The sequence below is a fragment of the Vombatus ursinus genome, unplaced genomic scaffold (genome assembly GCF_900497805.2).
Source record: "Vombatus ursinus unplaced genomic scaffold, bare-nosed wombat genome assembly UNPS02014833.1, whole genome shotgun sequence".
NCBI lineage: Eukaryota > Metazoa > Chordata > Mammalia > Diprotodontia > Vombatidae > Vombatus > Vombatus ursinus.
Genome location: NW_020954611.1, coordinates 7,793,659 through 7,812,599, shown reverse-complemented (window position 1 = coordinate 7,812,599; position 18,941 = coordinate 7,793,659). Strand labels below are relative to the sequence as shown.

The 18,941-nt window shown below is 37.0% G+C and overlaps 1 protein-coding gene across 7 annotated transcripts in view; it reads right to left on the bottom strand.

Moving 5' to 3' along the window:
• The window catches only part of PCGF5 (polycomb group ring finger 5), a 139,976-nt gene that overhangs the window by 33,630 nt on the left and 87,405 nt on the right, over window positions 1-18,941 (bottom strand). For all 7 annotated transcript variants that reach the window (XM_027839828.1, XM_027839835.1, XM_027839832.1 and 4 more), the window contains 3 exons: window positions 10,697-10,752; window positions 10,521-10,580; window positions 7,540-7,685 (listed from right to left, as the gene is read on the bottom strand). In XM_027839828.1, coding sequence (XP_027695629.1) covers window positions 7,540-7,685; window positions 10,521-10,580; window positions 10,697-10,752 — 262 coding nt within the window. The remainder of the gene's footprint in view (window positions 1-7,539; window positions 7,686-10,520; window positions 10,581-10,696; window positions 10,753-18,941) is intronic.

Here is an 18,941-nt window from a genome sequence, read left to right as displayed (position 1 = left end):
AAGTTGTCTAAAGAAACCAATGAGAATGCTCATCAATCAATTAATATTTTTAACACACATGTAGAAGATGGAAAAAATTATGGAGAGTAGAGAAGGCATCCGTGTGGCTAAGACGCAATGACATGGACTACTTGATGGGACAAGTACATAGACTGAGAGTGGTTTAATGAACAGTCATTAATGGCTTGATGTTAAGTGGTTAAGATGTTAAGAATGAAGTATCTAGTAGAGTACCTTAGTGATCTGTGCCTGGAGATTCTAGTAGAATATGAAGCCAAGTAGGTGACATAGCATCAAAAAAAGTTACGGAAATTTTAGGCAGCATTAAGAGACATAATGTCCAGAGGGCATGGCATACTGCCGCACTATACTTTGTTCAGAACAGTCCACAGCGTTCAGGGATCTGTGCTTGGCCCTTATCAAAGAACTGGATAAAAGCATAGGTAGAAAGCTAATCAAATCTGCAGATGACTTCCAGCTGTGAGGGACAGCCGACATTCTCAATGATAGAATCCAAAAGGATCTTGACAAGCTAGAGCATAGAGGGGAAGATGAAATTCAAAAGGAATTATCTTACTCTTGGACGCACACACACACGCACAGCACTTTCATAAGCATAAGACAAGAGATGCATGGATAGACAACAGATGTTCTCAACAAGATCTGGGGGTTTTAATGGATGCCAAGATCAGTATGAATCAGTAGTGTGAACTGGCAAGCAAGCAAAAAAAAAATCTAATGCAATCTTGGGCTACATTATTTGTATTAACTTTTTTTTCTTTAAAAAATACCATTTGTTACATGGGATGTCTTTCTGGGAGGGGAAAGGAGACTGGGGATAACTATGGTAATATAAGGAACAGACAATTACCAATAAACTTTTTTTTTTTTTAAAAAAAAAGAGGGGAGCAAGGTAACTTCCAGCAATAGGAAAGGGATACTCCCACTATATGTGTCCTCATTAGATCACATTTGGAATACGTTATTCAGCTCTGGGTATCATGATTTAAGAAAACCACTGATAAACTGAAGGATCCTTGAGTTTTATGCTACATGAAAATCAGATAAAAGGAACTGTGGACAGTTAGCCTGGAGTAAAGAAAACTCAGGGGTATGAGGTAGGAGTGGGGAACATCTGTCTCCAAGTGTTTGAAGGGCTGTCATGTGAAGGAGGGATCTGATTTGTTCATCTGACTCCAGAGGGCAGAATGAGAAGCAATGGGTAGGAATGGTAATGACGCCAATTTAGGGATTTTTGTCAGGAAAAACCTAACAATTAGAGATGCTGTCCAGAGGCAGCATGAGTTGCTTTGAGAAGTAGTAGGCTCCTCTTTCATGGGGGTCTTCCAGAACAAGATGGAAGACCATTTGTTAGGTATGTTATAGTAGGGATTCTTTTCATGTATAAGTTATTACAGATAGCTTTTGGTATCCCAACTCTCAATATTTTGTGATTCTAGAATATTTTGTTTAGTTCTACATGCCACATTTCAAGGAAGTTCCTAAGTCAAAAAGCATCTACCGGTAACTAATCTGAATGGGCTTAAAACTTTTGCCATAAGAATTTGATAAAAACTAGGGGTCTTTGGCCTATACCCATTCATTTATTCAATAAGTGACTATTTGTGCCAGACCTTAAATCAGGTACTAGGGATACAAAGAGAAAAACAAAAGGTTAGAACAGGAAAGCCCTCCTCTGATTTCTTTCTTGATCCTCCTCTTCCACAGAAGATTGCTTTAAAGACTTTTTCTCCTGAGCATTCATCACTGGTTGCAGCTCATACTGAGCTTTAGTACTCCCAATACCTATGTAAATCTTGTTAATACTCTGCCTCAAACCTACTAGTAACAATTCTTTGATAACTTCCAATAGCAGTTATTTTCTGTATCAATAATTTTGATATGACCAAATCAAATTTATATTTTACAAAACCTTAGCTGTTCTGTAACTGCTGTATGTGTCTTGTCTCTCCAAGTAGATCAGATGTTTCTTGAAGGCAATGACCATGTCCTAAATTTATTTCTGTACTACAGAAATACAGAAAGTGCTCAATTAATACTGTTGCTGCCTACAGTTATGGGCAGACAGAAAAAAGTGAAGGAGAGACAGATGAGGACAATTAAGAAAGCGTACAGTATGTGGGGCAGCTAGGTGGCGCAGTGGATAGAGCACCGGCCCTGAAGTCAGGAAGACCTGAGTTCAAATCCGACCTCAGATTAAACACTTGACACTTACTAGCTGTGTGACTCTGGGCAAGTCACTTAACCCCAACTGCCTTATTAAAAAAAAAAAAAGAAAGAAAGAAAGAAAGAAAGCATACAGTATGAAGGAAACAGAGTTTCATGGAGTAGGGCATGGCCAGTCTTTATGTCCTTGAGTTTGAATGGTTTACAACTTCTATGTCAAGAACCTGATAGAAGATAATAATGACTCACATTTACACATGCTTTAGAATTTTCAAAGTAATCTGTGAATATTTACATCCTTAAAGTGATATATTAATGGGTTCTTTCAAGAGAAGACACCATACATATTAAAGATCTGGGAGATGCTTGCAAACTTTAAATAAAAACTTCCAAAGAAAATGGCAAGCTAGTAGTTAGCTAAAATAAAAACTAAGGAAGGTAGTGTCACAAAGACATGATGAAAAGCTTTTCAAGAAGGAAAGGTTGCTCCTTTCACTGCATAAAAAATAGTAGATTAAATCCAGAAGAAAAAAAATTACATATACACACACATAACATAATATATATGCACTTATAATATGACATCTTCTTTCAAGACCTTTAGAAATACATAACAGTGAAATGGGAGGACATATACTTGAAGAGAAACATCAAAGATGTAAAGTAAACCCTTATATCTCTAATATTCTGAGATTCTTTTCTCTCCAAATTGTCTTTATTTTGAATCTAATATCAACAAAAATGAGTATTTCAATACATAAACAACAACAACAAAAAAAGAGGATTGCATGTAGACAACTATTACGTACAATGTGTTTAAATGTAAACTGCAAAGAAGATATGACCTTCATGGTTAGAGGAAATTCCATTTACCAATGAAATCAAAAGTCCTATCTTTAGCCCTATTCTATTAAAGTTAACACAGAAGCGTGATACTATCCTGCTGATCTGTGTTCTCGTTCTGAACTTCCTTCTCTTTTCTGTGTATTTTCAAAAGCGTTTCACTGATGCCAATTTATTTTCTTTCTGAATCTCTAACACTGTCATCTTCTCTTTTCCCCTCCCCTCCAACAGAATAAAAGCTCTCTTACAACAAATAAGGAAAATCAGGTAAAATAAATTCATACAAATGCATTCCAAAAATATATGTCACATTGAACTTATCAGAAGGTGCAGACAGACCATCACCTCTCAAGAGTATTAACCTTGACTAGTCTCCAGGATTCTGGAGTTGTGTGTATTCCATGATTTCCTCTACTTTAAAGTTGCTGCAACATAAAATTTTGTATAATCCAGACCCTAGGTACTTGAACTTTTTATATTTCTGCTTGCAGTATTTTCCTTGGACTTGAACACCTGGATTTCAGCTAAAGCATTCCTGGGTATTTTCAATTTAGAGTTTCTTTCAGGAGGCAACTAGTAGGTTCTAATAGATATGGGCTATTTTCTTCTATAATTTCTTGGATACAGTACTCAAGTTTTTTGTTTGGTCATGGTTTTCAGGAACTCTGGTGATTCTTAATTTATTTCTACTAGATCTGTTTTGTAAGTCAGTTTAAAAAAATAGATACCTTATGTTTTTTCTAATATTTCAATCTTCTGACTTCATTCTAACATTTCTTATCTCATATTCTATTTTCTCCCTTCTGTTTTTCAGGAAGTCCATTACTTAGGTAAGGAATTCCACCTTCTGTTCCAAATTATTTCTTTTCCTTGCATTTCATTATGAATTTCTTAAAATCACCGTTGGGAGTCCTTGTAGCTAAGCCATTCTTTTCTCCAGAGGCTCTACTTGTACTTGTGGAATTATGCTCTTCTTCTAAGTTTACTTCTTGAGCTTCTCTTAACCTACACAATGTCTTCAATGTATCCTGTGCTTTCTTCTGTTTATTTGTATCTCCAGTCTCTAATTCTGAACTGGAACTATGTGCTACATAACCTGGTAGTGTCCACTCCTATACTCTTCAACATAATAGGCAGATCGTGTTTGGCCATATCTCTACTGTCTAGATGCCACTGCAATTCTGAATGGAGTGGCTGGCACTAGGTTACACACCCTCCCTGCCTCAGTCTCCTTGTAGCCTTAGCCCACATCTTCCTTCTTCTGCTTGCACAATCCCCAACCGGAAATTGTCTGTGGCTCCTGTTGAGGTTCCAATAGAGTACAATTGGATGGAAGCACAGAGTTCTGGCCACCAACAACTTACTTTTGTTTCTCTTTGGTCTATGTGGAAGCTCTATGACCTCTTATTTTACAACCTTAAAAGGAAGTTCTCATTTTCACTTTGCCCTTTAGTTTTAATAGATATGGGCTATTTTCTTCTATGACATCTTGGAATATAGCATTCAAGTTTTTTGTTTGGTCAAGGTTTTTAGGAACTCTGATAATTTTTTTTCCCTTTTCTTTTCAGTTCTAAATTCTTTCCTTCCTTGTACCCTCTTCCCCACTCACTGAGAAGGGGAAAAAATGTGATAGCCATTATATATACGAGAAGTAATGCAAAAGATATTTCCACATTAACCAAGCTGTAGAAAAAAATGCTTCAATCTGCAACTCAGAGAACTTTGGTGATTCTTAATTTGTTTCTCTTAGATCTGTGCTGTAGGTCAGTTTTAAAAAACAAAAACAAAAACAAACAAACAAACCCAGTAGATCGTGGTAACTAGGTGGCACAGTGAATAGAGCACCAGCCCTGGAGTCAGGAAGACCTGAGTTCAAATCCAGTTTCAGACCAGACACTTGACACTTACAAGCTGTGTGACGCTGGGCAATTATGTGACCCCAACTGTCTCGCAGAAAACCCAAAAAAGCAAACAAACAAAAAACAGTAGATCCCTTGTATTTTTTTCCTAATATTTCAATCTTCTGACTTCATTCTAATATTTCTTATTTCATAATCTATTTGCTACCTTCTTTCAGGGGGTCCATTACTTGTGTAATCATTCTAACATTCTAATAGGTACTGACAATAATAATACTGGTGAGGATCACATACAGAGATGACTGATGATGTTAACTTCAGGGCAGTAGGTCATGTATTAAAATGTTCTTCTAATAGTGATTTATGTATGGTCTACCCCATCTTATCCTTAATCACCATCACTATTTGTGAGAAACCTGGTTAAGATTAACGGAGTCAAGTTTAAAGCTGTACAAAACTTTTTTCCATGAAAAGTTAATTGAACTCATTTAAAGATAGAATTCATAAACTTGTTAGTTGTGACAATTAAACTAATCTGTAAGTGCCATGATATTTTATGTTAATAATGTTGGCAAGACAAGCTTTCTGGCCGAGTGGATAGAGAACTGTCCTTGAATTCAAGGAGGCCTGAGTACAAATCTTTTCTCCAATACATAGTAGGTATGTTACAGTGGGCAGGTCATGTGTCTTGTCAGAGTCCCAAGGAGGGACTCTTTAAGGATCCAGGTTACAGAACAGTTGCAATATGCACAGGTAGAGGGAATTTCTTCACTGGGAACTCCCTATACCAACAAAACCACAGGTTCAGACAAAATTATAAAAAAAATTTTTTTTGAACAGTTTATTCATTTAAAAGACCCTATAGATTATGATTCACCGTACTTCACCAATATAATAAACAGTGAACTTTTCATGATAGTGGAAGGAAGTAGGGGTATGGATAATACAAAAGTAATTTAGACTGTTTAAGAATACAAATTTTAACTAACATTTAATTATAAACTTGGCACATATTTTGGAAAATCAGAACACTTCAAAAAACAAATGGTCAAAATTTAACCAGAGCTGCTCCTCTTACTGGAATTTATTTCTTCATTGCTCCACAATGCTAAAGTGAGTTGCTTTGTATTTGCTTTAAATTTGCGTTCCACATCTTTCCAGGAATAGATATAAATTTTTTTCCCCAAAATTTTCCTGTTGGTATATTAATATAATGTAATGTAATTACTATGCTAACAAATATTAAGAATTCAGAAAAAAAAACAAGATTTGTATGAAGTGATAGACAGAAGAAGGCAGAGCCCCCAAAATGCTACACAAAACAACTACAACTACCATATAAAGACATTAAAAGCCAACAAAACCCTGGTCAAATACAAAGGTCAATGTTAGTACCATACAATCAAAGTTAAAGGACATAGCCCTCCTTTCCATTAACAATCAATAAACTAATTTTTCCCAGGACCACTCTTTCCAAAGTCAGTTGTTTAAAAGCTCAAAACATAATTTCCCAAAGGTTTTAAGTGTAGGGTTGGTTTTCAAGATGGATAAAAAATGTCTTTTTAAAAGCTTTATCAAGAAACTAAAATACCACACATTTGTAACAGGAAAATATAATATTGTGATATTATTCATTAAATTAAAGAGAAAAATAATAGAATTGAGTAAGAATTATCTATTTTTAAATTGCTTTCTATGTTGATGATGAGTAAGGAAGACAGGTTTTAATAGCTGAAAAAGACTTGTGGAGGATATAGAAGGTCCTTTTAGGTACTTACAAGGGCTCTGGAGGATAATGGCACAGGTTCTTTAATACTTAATTCATTATTGTATTATTTCAATTCAAAACTCATGGCTTTCCTCTTCTCCATACCAGCATTACTCTCAAGCTTCTCAGCCAGGATATGGGTGTTTTGTTGTTGTTGTTTTTACTCAAATGGAGAGAGAAGAAAAGTGAGGGAGAAAGAGAAGAGAAGGGAAGGAAGAAAAGGAATCAAAGGGTAGATGTAGATATACGAAAAAGTGACTGTCTGAAATGAAATTAACTGAGCTGTAGGTATGAAAGAAAGACCCAACTGTAATGAAAACTCCTTGTGGAGAAAAAAGGGGAGAAGGTAGAGGGTAAGGAAGGAGATTGAATCAAACAATTTCTGGCTCTAGCCACCAGGGGGTATCAATGACCTAAGACACCTTAATATGACTGGGTGGTCTTGAGTAGGAGGAGGAAAGGCTGAGCTCAAATGCCACCCCTTTCAAGAGGCCTTTCCAGTTTCCCCAGTAGGAGTCCCCACCCACAATATGTCAGTTTTCATAATGCATTTAAACTTATGTTAGCATCATCCACTAGTAAAATGTAATTCCTTGAAGATAGGCACTGCCTCCCTTTGAGCACTCCACTAAACAATAAGCACCGTGCCTTGCACATAGTAGGTGCTTAATAAATGCTTTCTGCATGTTGATGATTATGAAAAACCCTTAAATGGGCTGTTTTTAGTTCTGGAAGTACCTGCAAAATCAACAAATGACTATAATTCTAATTATGTAAATAAGAACTTAAAAGACTGTCAAAGGAAAATTCATCCTGCATAATGCACCAAATTTACCAAGTGAATTATTTGCTACCATAAGCCAAATACAGACGTGCACTCACCTTCACCACATTGTCCCCTGATTGCCCATTATTACGTAAGCAATCAAGGCAGATGGCAATTTGTGGGTCACTTCTATGATAGTCCTTATCATCTTGATTTTCATCACCTTCTTCTACTTTGGGTTTGTCAGCTTTCGAAGTTTCGTCTGTACAATTAAAACATACTTTAATTCAAAGTCAGTGATTTTAAATTCTAAGTCACTTAGTTACTAAAATCATCAAAACCAATTTTAGCTTTAATAAAGCTTTCAGGGGAAAAAAAAAACCAAAACTAAATGTCTTTATTTAACCCTTTCAAAATATGCTCTGAATAATTAGCTGCATGAATAAATGTGCTTTTTTCCATTAAACAGCAGATACTGTAAACTTCAAGGAGATATATATGAAAATGTCCCAAATTTTACATCGTTATAAAAACTGGATAATCTGTTCAGCCTTTTGCCTTCACTATTTCTATCAACTGTCCAGTCTCCCATGTTTTAAATCTTGGCACACTTTTGACTCCTTCCTTCTCACATCTCTTATCTATTAGTTTCAAAGTCCTGTTAATTCTATCTTGGTAGTTTCTCTTGCATCTGCCCCCTTTTCTCTATGTCCACTTCCACTACCCTAGAGACTAGGCCCTCATTACCACCTGATTAAATTTTAGCAATATCATCTAAGTATTCTTTATACTTCTTGCACAGCTTCATAATTCTGCTCATGCTAAACCCAAAGCCTCCAAGGATTTAGAGTCAGGAGGGATTTAAGGGTAATCCCCTCAATTTATGAATGAGGCAACTGAGCCCTAGAAATGTTTAGTGGCAGCTCTAAGGAAGCACAGCTGGTTTAGAACCAGGCCCTTTTTACTCCAAATCTAGGGCTTTCTACACTGTACCCTACTGGCTGACTTTCCCATTTCACTCTCTTCTTTGTTGAATTCCAACTCATCCCTTAAAGACCAACTTAAACTCTACTTCCTAGAAGCCTTTTCTGATTCTTCTAGTCAGTAGTCAGAGACAGCTAAGTGATGCCATACTACATGGAACACTGGGCCTAAAGCCTGGAAGACCTTAGTTCAAATCTAGTCTCAGACACTTACTAGCTTTGGTTTCCTCAACTGTAAAATGGAGATAATAGCACCTATCTCCCAGGGTTGTTGTGAGGATGGTGAGAGATGATAATTTTAAAATACTGTGCCTAGCCTATAGAAGGCACTACAAAAATGCTAGACGTTATTATATCGTCGTCATCACTCACTTTCTCATCCCTCAGACCTTACCCAGCACTTTTCATGTACCTCTCATATCCTTATTATGTACTTTATGGACACTAGTTACTTACACATCATAGTTCCATGTGTGAGTTCCATGAGGAGTAAAAGGTATCTTGCCTCAACTTTTGCCTCATCCCATATTTCTGACCGTGTACAATTTACAAATGTTTGATTTGGTGAAAGCTGGTAACCATTCAATACAAAAATATCAGTCAAATGGATTCAGAAAGGTTATTCAGCCAGAGAGGAAGTGTTTAAAGGTTTAATGTCAATGGACAAGAAGCCTCCAGGGATCTCCACTTGCCCAGGGCTGTTTAATGTTTTTATCAATGACATGGATAAAAGCATAGATGCCAAGCCCATCAAATCTGCCACAAAGCTGGGAGGGGAAGCTAACACCCAGGAAGTTGGTATCCAAAAGGCTCTTAACAGGGCTGAATCTTAATAAGATAGAATTTTCAGTAGGGATAAATGTAAAAATCTTACATAAGTAAAAAAAAAAATCAGCTTCAAAAGTACAGGACTCGGGATGCTTGTTTAGAGAGCAGGTGTTCTGAAAAAGATCTGAAGGTTTTGGTAGACTACAACCTTAATGATTCAGCAGAGTAACATGGCAGCCAAAAAAAGCTAATGTCATCCTGGACTGTAATTAGGAGGGGCGACTTCCAGGAGCTGATAATCTCATTGTATTCTAATCTATCAGACTTTACCTGAAGGTTCAAGGGGATAAACTGGAGAGTGTACAGAGAAGAGTAACTAGGCTGGTGACAGGACAGGGAATGTGGAGCTTAGAAAAGAGATGATTGGGGTGGGACATGATAATAATCTTAAAAGTAGGGGAAGGGCTGACTGGTGAAAGAGTGACTAGATTGGTTCTGTTTAGCCTGATGGGCAGGACCAGGAGCAAAGAACAGAAGTTACAGAAAGGCCTGATAATGGAGAAGTTTCCTAACACTTAGAGGAGCTGTCTTGGAAGGGGAATGAAATGCCAATAGAAGATGGCCATTGGTTGGGCATGTTATATTTAAGAATGCCTTCCATAGGGGCAGTGAAGTGGCATAGTAGAGAGAGCACTGGTCCTGGAGTCAGGAGGACCTGAGTTCAAATCTGGCCTCAGACACTTGACACTAGCTGTGTGACCCTGGGCAAGTCACTTATCCCTAGTGCCTAGCTGCCCCCCCCCCCAAATTCCTTCCATAGATGGACTGGACTAGATGGCCTCTGATGGTCCATGAGACTCTCAGATTATGTGATTAATTCAGCAAAAATTACAATCTGATATTTGACACAGAAACTTTAAAATAACACTACTTTTTAAAACTAAACATTCTGATTAATACATATTGATGGAATACTCTATTAAATGAGTAAAAGGAATTCTTGTTAAACATATCCTCATGTTTTTCCTGTGTGTGTTTGTGTGTATATACACATACTATAAATTAGAGAAATTACTTACATTCAATTACTTACAGTTAAACTTCAACTATTACCACATGCAAATCTTAGGAGCCCTGCCTAAATAAAAAGGGACCATATTTCAAGAAGTAATAAGGAAGGAATACTTCAAAATTCTATCTCCCTATTATATTTTACCTCTCAGAAGGTAAATTTTTTTTAAATGATAAAGGTTGTAATTATGTTCACCAAAAAACAGAAAAAGCATAAAGTAATCATATGGTTAATTTCACAAACAAATGTGTGTGCATATATTAAAAAAAGGCACCTTGTCCATTTTCTTGAGGCTTGTTTTTCTTCCAAAATTCTGTCTCACGCTCAAGTTCCTCTAATTAAAAAAAAATTCAACAGATAAAAAATAAATATAGACGTATTAATAGAAACTTATCAATTTTCTAAAACACCAAAATTTTTCCCCCAGACCAAAATGAAATAATAACTTACGTTCTCGTAGTCCAGGAACCAGTTTAAATATAATTTCCTCTAATGTATTGTCCAGTCTTATAAAAAGAAAAAAAAATGAACATAATGAATAAATATACTCTAAAAATCACTGTAATTTTATAAAATTCTTTTATATTTACATATGCACACTGTTTCGGGGTCCAAATCAATGATTTGATTTTCATAGGAAACTCCTAGTACACAAACGCCATATGGACCTCAAGTCAGGAAGATCTGAGTTCAAATCTAGCCTCAGACATTTACTATCTGGTGATCACTGTCAACCTCAGGTTCTTCACTTGTAAGACGGGGATGACAGCACCTAATATGGAGGGAGTCTTTTTGTTTTCTTCGCTCATTCTTCCAGCACTACTTCCCAAACTGACACTTTGATAGCGCCAGGCTTTGCAAAGCACAGGAAGGAATGTCTGGGCTGTTGGATTTCCTCGGTACTGAGTGCTTTGTTCTTAAAGGATCTCAGTACAACTCAGGGTGGGTGTCTGTGGGCTTTCAGTCCACCAAACTGGTCTGCTCTAGGGGCAGTCTACCTGCAGTCCTCTTGGTCTGAGCTTTGCAAGCTCCTGATCTCATTTGGATCTGGGTGACACAACTGTAGGTTGGCCTCAGCCCTGTGAAAGCTAGCTGGAAAGCCAATGAAAGGCTCTCCAAGGCTCCCCCTTGGTCTGAGCTTCCTGCCCTACTCAGGCGCATGAGACAATCCTGGAGACTGAATCCCAGACCTCACTCCAGGCTCAGTCACACAGTTGCTATTCCTGCTTCTTACCCAGTACACAGCAGCCTCAGGCCTACAGTCACTCCCTGCACTCAACTTCCACTTACCCTAGGTATAAATTACCCCTCCTTAGTCTGCAATGGATCCATGACACAGTTCAGTGATGCAAGCAACAGAGCTAGCATCTGGCTCCTGTGTCCGTTTCCTACACAGAGTTAAGTCTCTCCCTTCTCTCTCTAAGACATTTTCTTACCCCTGTGAAGATCTTTAGGCCTCAGTTAAATCCCCATGGCTGGCTAGTTCCTTTTCCCAATGTCCAGAGACTTCTATCTCCCTATGCAGATCTGGAATGGAAAAATGATTCACTGGGACTTCCCCTTGGACTTCCTGATGAAAAGTGGTTCTCTTCTTAGGTCTTTCTTAGAGTAGTTATGGGGAGGAGCGATGGCCTGTATTGCTTCCTCCTACTCTATCATCTTTCTCTCAGGCAATTTACAATCTTAAAAATACAAGTCTATTTAGGATCATTGGATTTTAAAATTGCAAAGGACTTAAGAAAAGATCTAGTCCAGTGGTACTTAATATTTTGGTCACAGGACCCTTCCATACTCTTTTTTTTTTTTTTAAATTAAACAATTTATTCATTCACTTCCATTAAGACTGAGTTTCAAATTTTCTTCCTCTCCCCAAGAAAGCGTGCAATCTGATAAAGACTCTACTTATATGTTTATATTAAGCATATTTTCACATTAGCCATGATGCAAAGAAGAATTAGAACCAATGGGAGGAACCACGAGAAAGAAGAATCAAAACAAAACAACAAAAGAAAAGGAGATCAAATAGCATGCTTCCATCTGCATTCAGACTCCATAGTTCTTTCTCTGGATGTGGACAGCATTTTCCATCATGAGTCTTTTGGAGGTGTCTTAGATCCTTGCATTGCTGAGAAGAGTTAAGTTTATCAAAGTTGGTCATCACACAATGTTGCTACTATTGTGTACAATGTTCTCCTGGTTCTGCTCACTTCACGCAGCATCAGTTCATATTAAGTTTTTCCACGTTTTTCTGAAGTCCGCCTGCTCGTCATTTCTTATAGCACAATAGTATTCCATTACATTCACATACCACAGCTTATTCAGCCATTCCCCAACTGATCGGCATCCAATTCTTTGCCACCACAAAAAGAGCTGCTGTAAATATTTTTGTACATGTGGGTCTTTTTCCCATTTTTATGATCTGTTTGGTATACAGATTTAGGAGTGCTATTGCTGGGTCAAAGGGTATGTATAGTTTTATATCCCTTTGGGCATAGATCCAAATTGCTCTCTGACCCTTTCATACTCTTAAAAACCCATTACAGGTTAATATAAACAACAATGTAATGAAAGCTAATTCTATTTTACAAAACAAAAATAAAATTAGTGAGAAATGTAGCATTGTTTTACTTTTGCAAATCTAGTGTCTGGCTTAATTTCTGTTATTGTTCAGTTATCTTCAGTGTGTCCCCATTTGAAGTTTTCCTGGCAAAGATACTGGAATGGTTTACCATTTCCTTCTCCAGCTCATTTCATAGATGAGGAACTGAGGCAAACAGGGTTAAGTGACTTGCCTAGGCTCACATGGCTAATAAATGTCTGAGGCCAGAGTTGAACTCAGGAAGATGAATCTTTCTGACTCCAGGCCCAGCTCTCTATTCACTGTGCCTCCCAGCTGCCCATAGAAGATAGCTAGATTTCCTCACATTTGCTTCTGCAATCAAACTGCTGAGATATGTAGTTTGGGCTGAAGTTTAAGTATAAGAAGAAAATCCGGCCTCATGAATATATCACTGGAAAAGGGAGAAGTATTTTAAAGGGCAAATAATACTTTAGCATTATTATGAAAATAGTTTTGACCTTGAGGACCCCTAGGCCAAACTTTAAGAACCAAAGATTTAGACGAATCCCTTCCTTTTACAGAAGAGGACGCTGAGACCAAGAAAAGTACAGGGGCATGTCCAAGGACACAGCTAGAAAATGGCAGAACTGGAATTTGAATCCCAAGGTCTCTGGGGCTGTAAAACTTATGCTCTTGGAACTCAAAAATGTTTTCTCTACTGCCAAAACACTTAATTACAAATTACTAATTGTAAAAAGTAATTAAGTTACAGGGTTTTTTTTTTTCTAAACTAAGAGAACTCTCAACTAAAATATATCACAAAGTAATTCAAAGTTATTTTTAGGACTAATGCTCCTCTAACTTACAGTAATTGAGACTCCTGGCTAGGGAGAATTCTCATCTCTTCCTAGCTGCTAAACGCTGGCAATCGGCTAATGGTAAAGATTTTAAAGACCATTTTGCTACATCATTAACAAATCCCAGATGACAGCAGCTATCAGTTAACTGACTATATCTTTGAGTTGGAACAGAATGATTAACACAGACACAAACTAATTTGCTAATTGTTATTAGATTTATAAAGTCTGCTTAGGCAGACATTATAAAATGCTAAGAAAAAACATAATGCTACAGCATTATATATCCCCTGTTCAAGGATATTGTAGCATATCATATCAACTTTAGCTGAAAGTATCAATTGGTTCAAGAGGTGAAAATAATAATTTTTAAATTACTGGAATTGTTAATATTTTTTTTAAAAAAGCATCCACTATGTAAACTTAGTGACTTACAAGTGCCAGCACAGTTTTAAACAGTAAAAATTACAAAAACAAAAAACCCCCAGACCCACATTTCAACCAAATTCGTAGCATCACTTTAAAGACTGCTAGTTCTATTAAGGAAAATATGAAGTAAACCCATTTCTAATACTGCTTAGTTTCACATTTTATATGTTATGACTTACTTGGAGTATAAAATCTTGTTATTTTCTAATATTATCAATTTTCCCCAAATGCTATCACAAAATTAACTTCTTTCTCTTCTCCCAAATATGATACTTCAGTATCTGCTGTATTCTTAATTTATTAAACCAGCAGCCAACTTTTTTTTCTAGTATAACTTTAATATCATAATGGAATTCAATGAAAAAACTGATTCATTTAACAGAAATTTGCTTTACATAAATGGAACTAAACTCTACTAGAATGCAGTTAATTACATTAACCAAAGGAAACCTTGTATAAATACATCATTACATTGTATAGATTTCTTTTTTAATGTTATATTTAATTTTAGAAGTTATTACTGTTTTGAAAGTAAACTTACCACATAAAAAGCTGATTATGTGCTTATATAAAGTTATAGGTAACATTTAATTGATCACAAATCAAGTACGTTTTTTTACAACTGGAGAGAGGAGAATTTCCATAGTAGAAACATTATTAAGTGTATAAACTTTTTTCATATTTAAAATGTTGTGCTTAGCAAAAGAAGACTGGCCATAGATGACATCAGGGAGGCCACAGAAAACAACTAAGGCATGGAGGAATTATCTGCATGAGTGGAAAGACAGCCCATGCTAACAAAATCACAGATCTTTCTAAAGTATTGAAGGTAAAATATAAATATTAGAATTCTAATTTCTGCTCATACCCTTTGAAGTAGACTAAGCCAGATTAGTGATAACAAGGAAGGAATGAGTGCACTGCTCCGAAGAAACTGTCACTAAGGTGACAAAAGTACTTAAACCCCATTTATTTCACCATCCTTTGGTGAAGTCTGTAGCTCAAGCATTCATATTGTCATATTACAGATGAGTAAAACAAGGGCTCGAGGAACAGTGGGGAGTGGCTAGGGAACTGGCCTCACAATCAGGAAGATCTGCAGTAGAGGTTGGGTGATAAGGAGCAAGTCATTTAACCTCTTACTGTCCCAGCCAACTCTCCCAGATCAGATACTGACCTGGATTAAGAGAAGGAAAGTAATGGACTTTTAAGCTCCTACAGTACGTGAGGTGCTGTGCTAAGCACTTCATAAATATTAATAATAATACAGGCTGATATTTATATAGCTCCTACTATGTGCCAGCACTGTTAAGTGTTTTACAAGTATTATCCCATTTGAGAGGGGCAGCTAGGTGCAGCAGGTAGAAAAGTGCCCAGGCTGGATTCTAGAAGATTTGAGTTCAAATATGGCCTCACATACTTAATTAGCTGTGTGACCTTTGCAAGTCACTTAACCCTGTTTGCCTCAGTTTCCTCATCTGTAAAATGACCTGGAAAAGGAAATGACAAACCACTACATTATCTTTGCCAAGAAAACCCCAAATAGGGTCACAAAGAGTCAGACTTTGTTGAAAAAAAGACTGAAAAAAAAATGCTGTTTAATTCTCGCAACAATATTAATTGTTGAACAGTAATAACTTCTAAATTGTGCCTCTGGGAGGCATGTGCTGTTATTATCCTCATTTTCATATATGTGACTTGCCCAGGGTCATATAGCTATTAAGGCTGGATTTGAACTCGGCTCTTTCTGACCCCATCCATGTCTAGCACTCCATCCTTTTCACCACCTAGCTATCTTCATCAAAGTTCCCTAAATCAATGAAATCACAGGTCCAAACCTGGCCTCTCCCCTCCCAAACAATCACCACAACTGTAACACCAAACTCAGAATCCTTAAATGACCTGTTGAGAGTTACAGAGTGGTGTGAACTCAGGTGCTCTAAGTGGACTGTTTTTCCCATTAGGGTCTATGTACCCATAATTTCCTATATTTTGTCGTGACTATTTGTACTCATCCTATCTGTTGCAATATCCCGGCCAGAGACCTATCTTACTATCCTTTCTCATTTATCTTTGTATTTGCCCTAGGGCACTGCAAATATTAAGATCTTATTTAATGACTAAATCATCCCTACAAATATTAGACCTTGCTACAGTTCTGAAGAAATGAACAAAGATCTTTGGTAGACGGTGACAATAAAATTAGCATCAGCTGAGTTTTCCATTTTTGTAGACAATTTCTGGTTATATGTACCCACTTATTCCTACAATCTACTTTCCTCAGAAACTTTATGAAATTTTAAGCTACCATTGCACCCCGTTTTCCATTTCACTTTAATCTCAGGGTAATGTTTGGATTATCTCCATGACAGTTTTAAGAGAACTCCTGAAGCTGTCACTCAGGTATAGGAAAGAAGAATGAAAATTCTCCTTTTTCAGTTACTGAATAAAAAGTGATATAAAATATAAGGAGAATGATCCTGCTTTTTCAGCAAGCCACCTCTAAAGGAAGAGAAAAGGGCAAGGCTGGGTTTTTAAAAACAACTCTTTTTTCTTAAGTATATTTTCCCCCAATTTTTAACATTTTTATTTAAAATTTTGAGTTCCAAATTCTCTCCCGCCTTCCCTCTTCCCCTCCTTGAGATGGTAAGCAATCAGATAGAGGTTATACATGTGCAATTATGTAAAACATTCCCATATTAGTAATTTTGTACAAGAAGACTCAAAAGGAAAAAGAAAGTAAAAAATAGCATGCTTCAGTCTGTATTCAAACATAGTTCTCTCTTTGGAGGCGAATAGTGTGTTTCATCATTACTCCTTTGGGATTATCTTGGATCATTGCATTGCTGAGAAAAGATAAGTCATTCACAATTCTCCATTGCATACTGTTGCTATTACTGTGTACAATGTTCTCCTGGTTCTGTTCACTTCACCATGCATCAGTTCATGTAAGTCTTTCCAGGTTTTTCTGAAATCATCCTGCTCATCATTTCTTACAGCATAATAATAATTCCATTACAATCACATACCATAGCTTGTTAAGCCATTCCCCAATGGGGATCCCTTTGATTTCCAATTCTTAGACACCACAAAAAAGGCTGCTATAAATAGTTGTACAAATAGGTCCTTTCCCCTTTTTTGGATGGATATCTTTGGGATAAAGACTTAGTGGTATTGTTGGATCAAAAGGTATGCACAATTTCATAGCACTTCAGGCATAGTACCAAACTGCTCTCCAGAATGGTTGGATCAATTCACAACTCCACCAACAGTGCATTCATGTCCCAGTTTTCCCACATCCCTTCCAACATCCAACATTTTCCATTTTTTGTTACGTTAGCCATTCTGATAGGTGTGAGGTGGTTCCTCAGAGTTGTTCTAATCTGTATTTCTCTAATCAATAGTGATTTAGAGCGTTTTAGGTGTGAGGTGGTTCCTCAGAGTTGTTCTAATTTGTATTTCTCTAATCAATAGTGATTTAGAGCGTTTTTAATATGACTGTAGATAGCTTTAATTTCTTTGTCTCAGAAATGCCTATTCATATCTTCTGACCATTTATCAATTGGGAAACAACAACTTTTTAAAAGCCTATGTAACCCCATACCTCAGTTCCTAGAAGGTGCTCAATAAACATTTATTGAAAGAATACATATTTTATCCATCTTTGATTTTCATTCTACAAATCACAGAGGGCAAAAAATATGCACTTGAAGCCTAGGAGGAAGAAAGACCTAGGCCTACTCTGACACCTGTTAGCTGCATGGCACAAAGTGGGCCACTTAACTTTTCACTGCCGGGGCAGCTGTTTCTGGGCTAGTGTTTTTCACCCTTTCTCTTAGGAGGAGTTTATACACCCAATACTGTTAAATCCCAAGTCCTAACAAATATGTAAAAGAGATCTGGAGCTACAAGGGGTCTAAGAATTCTTCTAGTCAGAAGAAAACAGAGGCCCAGAAGTTAAATGACTTGCCTAATGATATTATGGTAACCGAGCTTAGTTCAAATGCTGGTTTCCTACTTTCAAAACCAGTTCTCCTTTGGTTATACACATGTAGCCTCTATTCCTTCTTTCATGTAAACTAACTCCTTATAAAAACAATGTAACAAACATATTAGAATAAATTTTTTGGAAAAAACCACTTGCAATTATGTAGATGATTAATTACGGCAGAAAATGATAAAAAAAAGGGTAAACCCTCAAAGCCATAACACATTGATTTGTATCCCCAAGACAAAAAGTTCCATCGTTTTGGGGTATTTCTACTTTCTACTTAAGAGACAAGGGATAAGTTTGGGGGAAGGAGAAAAAGAGGGAATTGTTTATAACCAGGACAAGAATGGGAGGATGGATGTGCAGGCATTCCAGTGTGATCTCGAGTTGTAAGAGGCTTGGTTGGGGTTCACTGGATCAACAGCTAGAAGAATGCTCTGGGAATCTCTCCCCTAGACTACTGCAGCACCTTCTTAATCAGTCTCTTTGCCTCCAGGCTGGCAACTTCACAGAGTATGGACTGAAGATGGCACAAAACAATATTCTCAGTGCACAGATGTGTCTATGTGACTCCTAGGGTGGAGAAGCACCAGGGGGTCTCTACTGCCTTTGGGATAAAATACAACTGCCTCCACTTATCATTTAAAGCTATATTGTGGCCCTAGCCTACTCTTCTAGTCTTGTTACATACATATTATTTCCCTTCACATATTCAAAAGTCTAGCTAAGCAGCTAGGGAGTGCAGTGGATAATATAGGGCTAAGCCTGAGGTCCAGAAGTCCAAGGTTCAAATATGACCTCAGACACGTACTAGATGAATGACCTTGGGCAAGTCACTTCACCTCTATTTACTTCAGT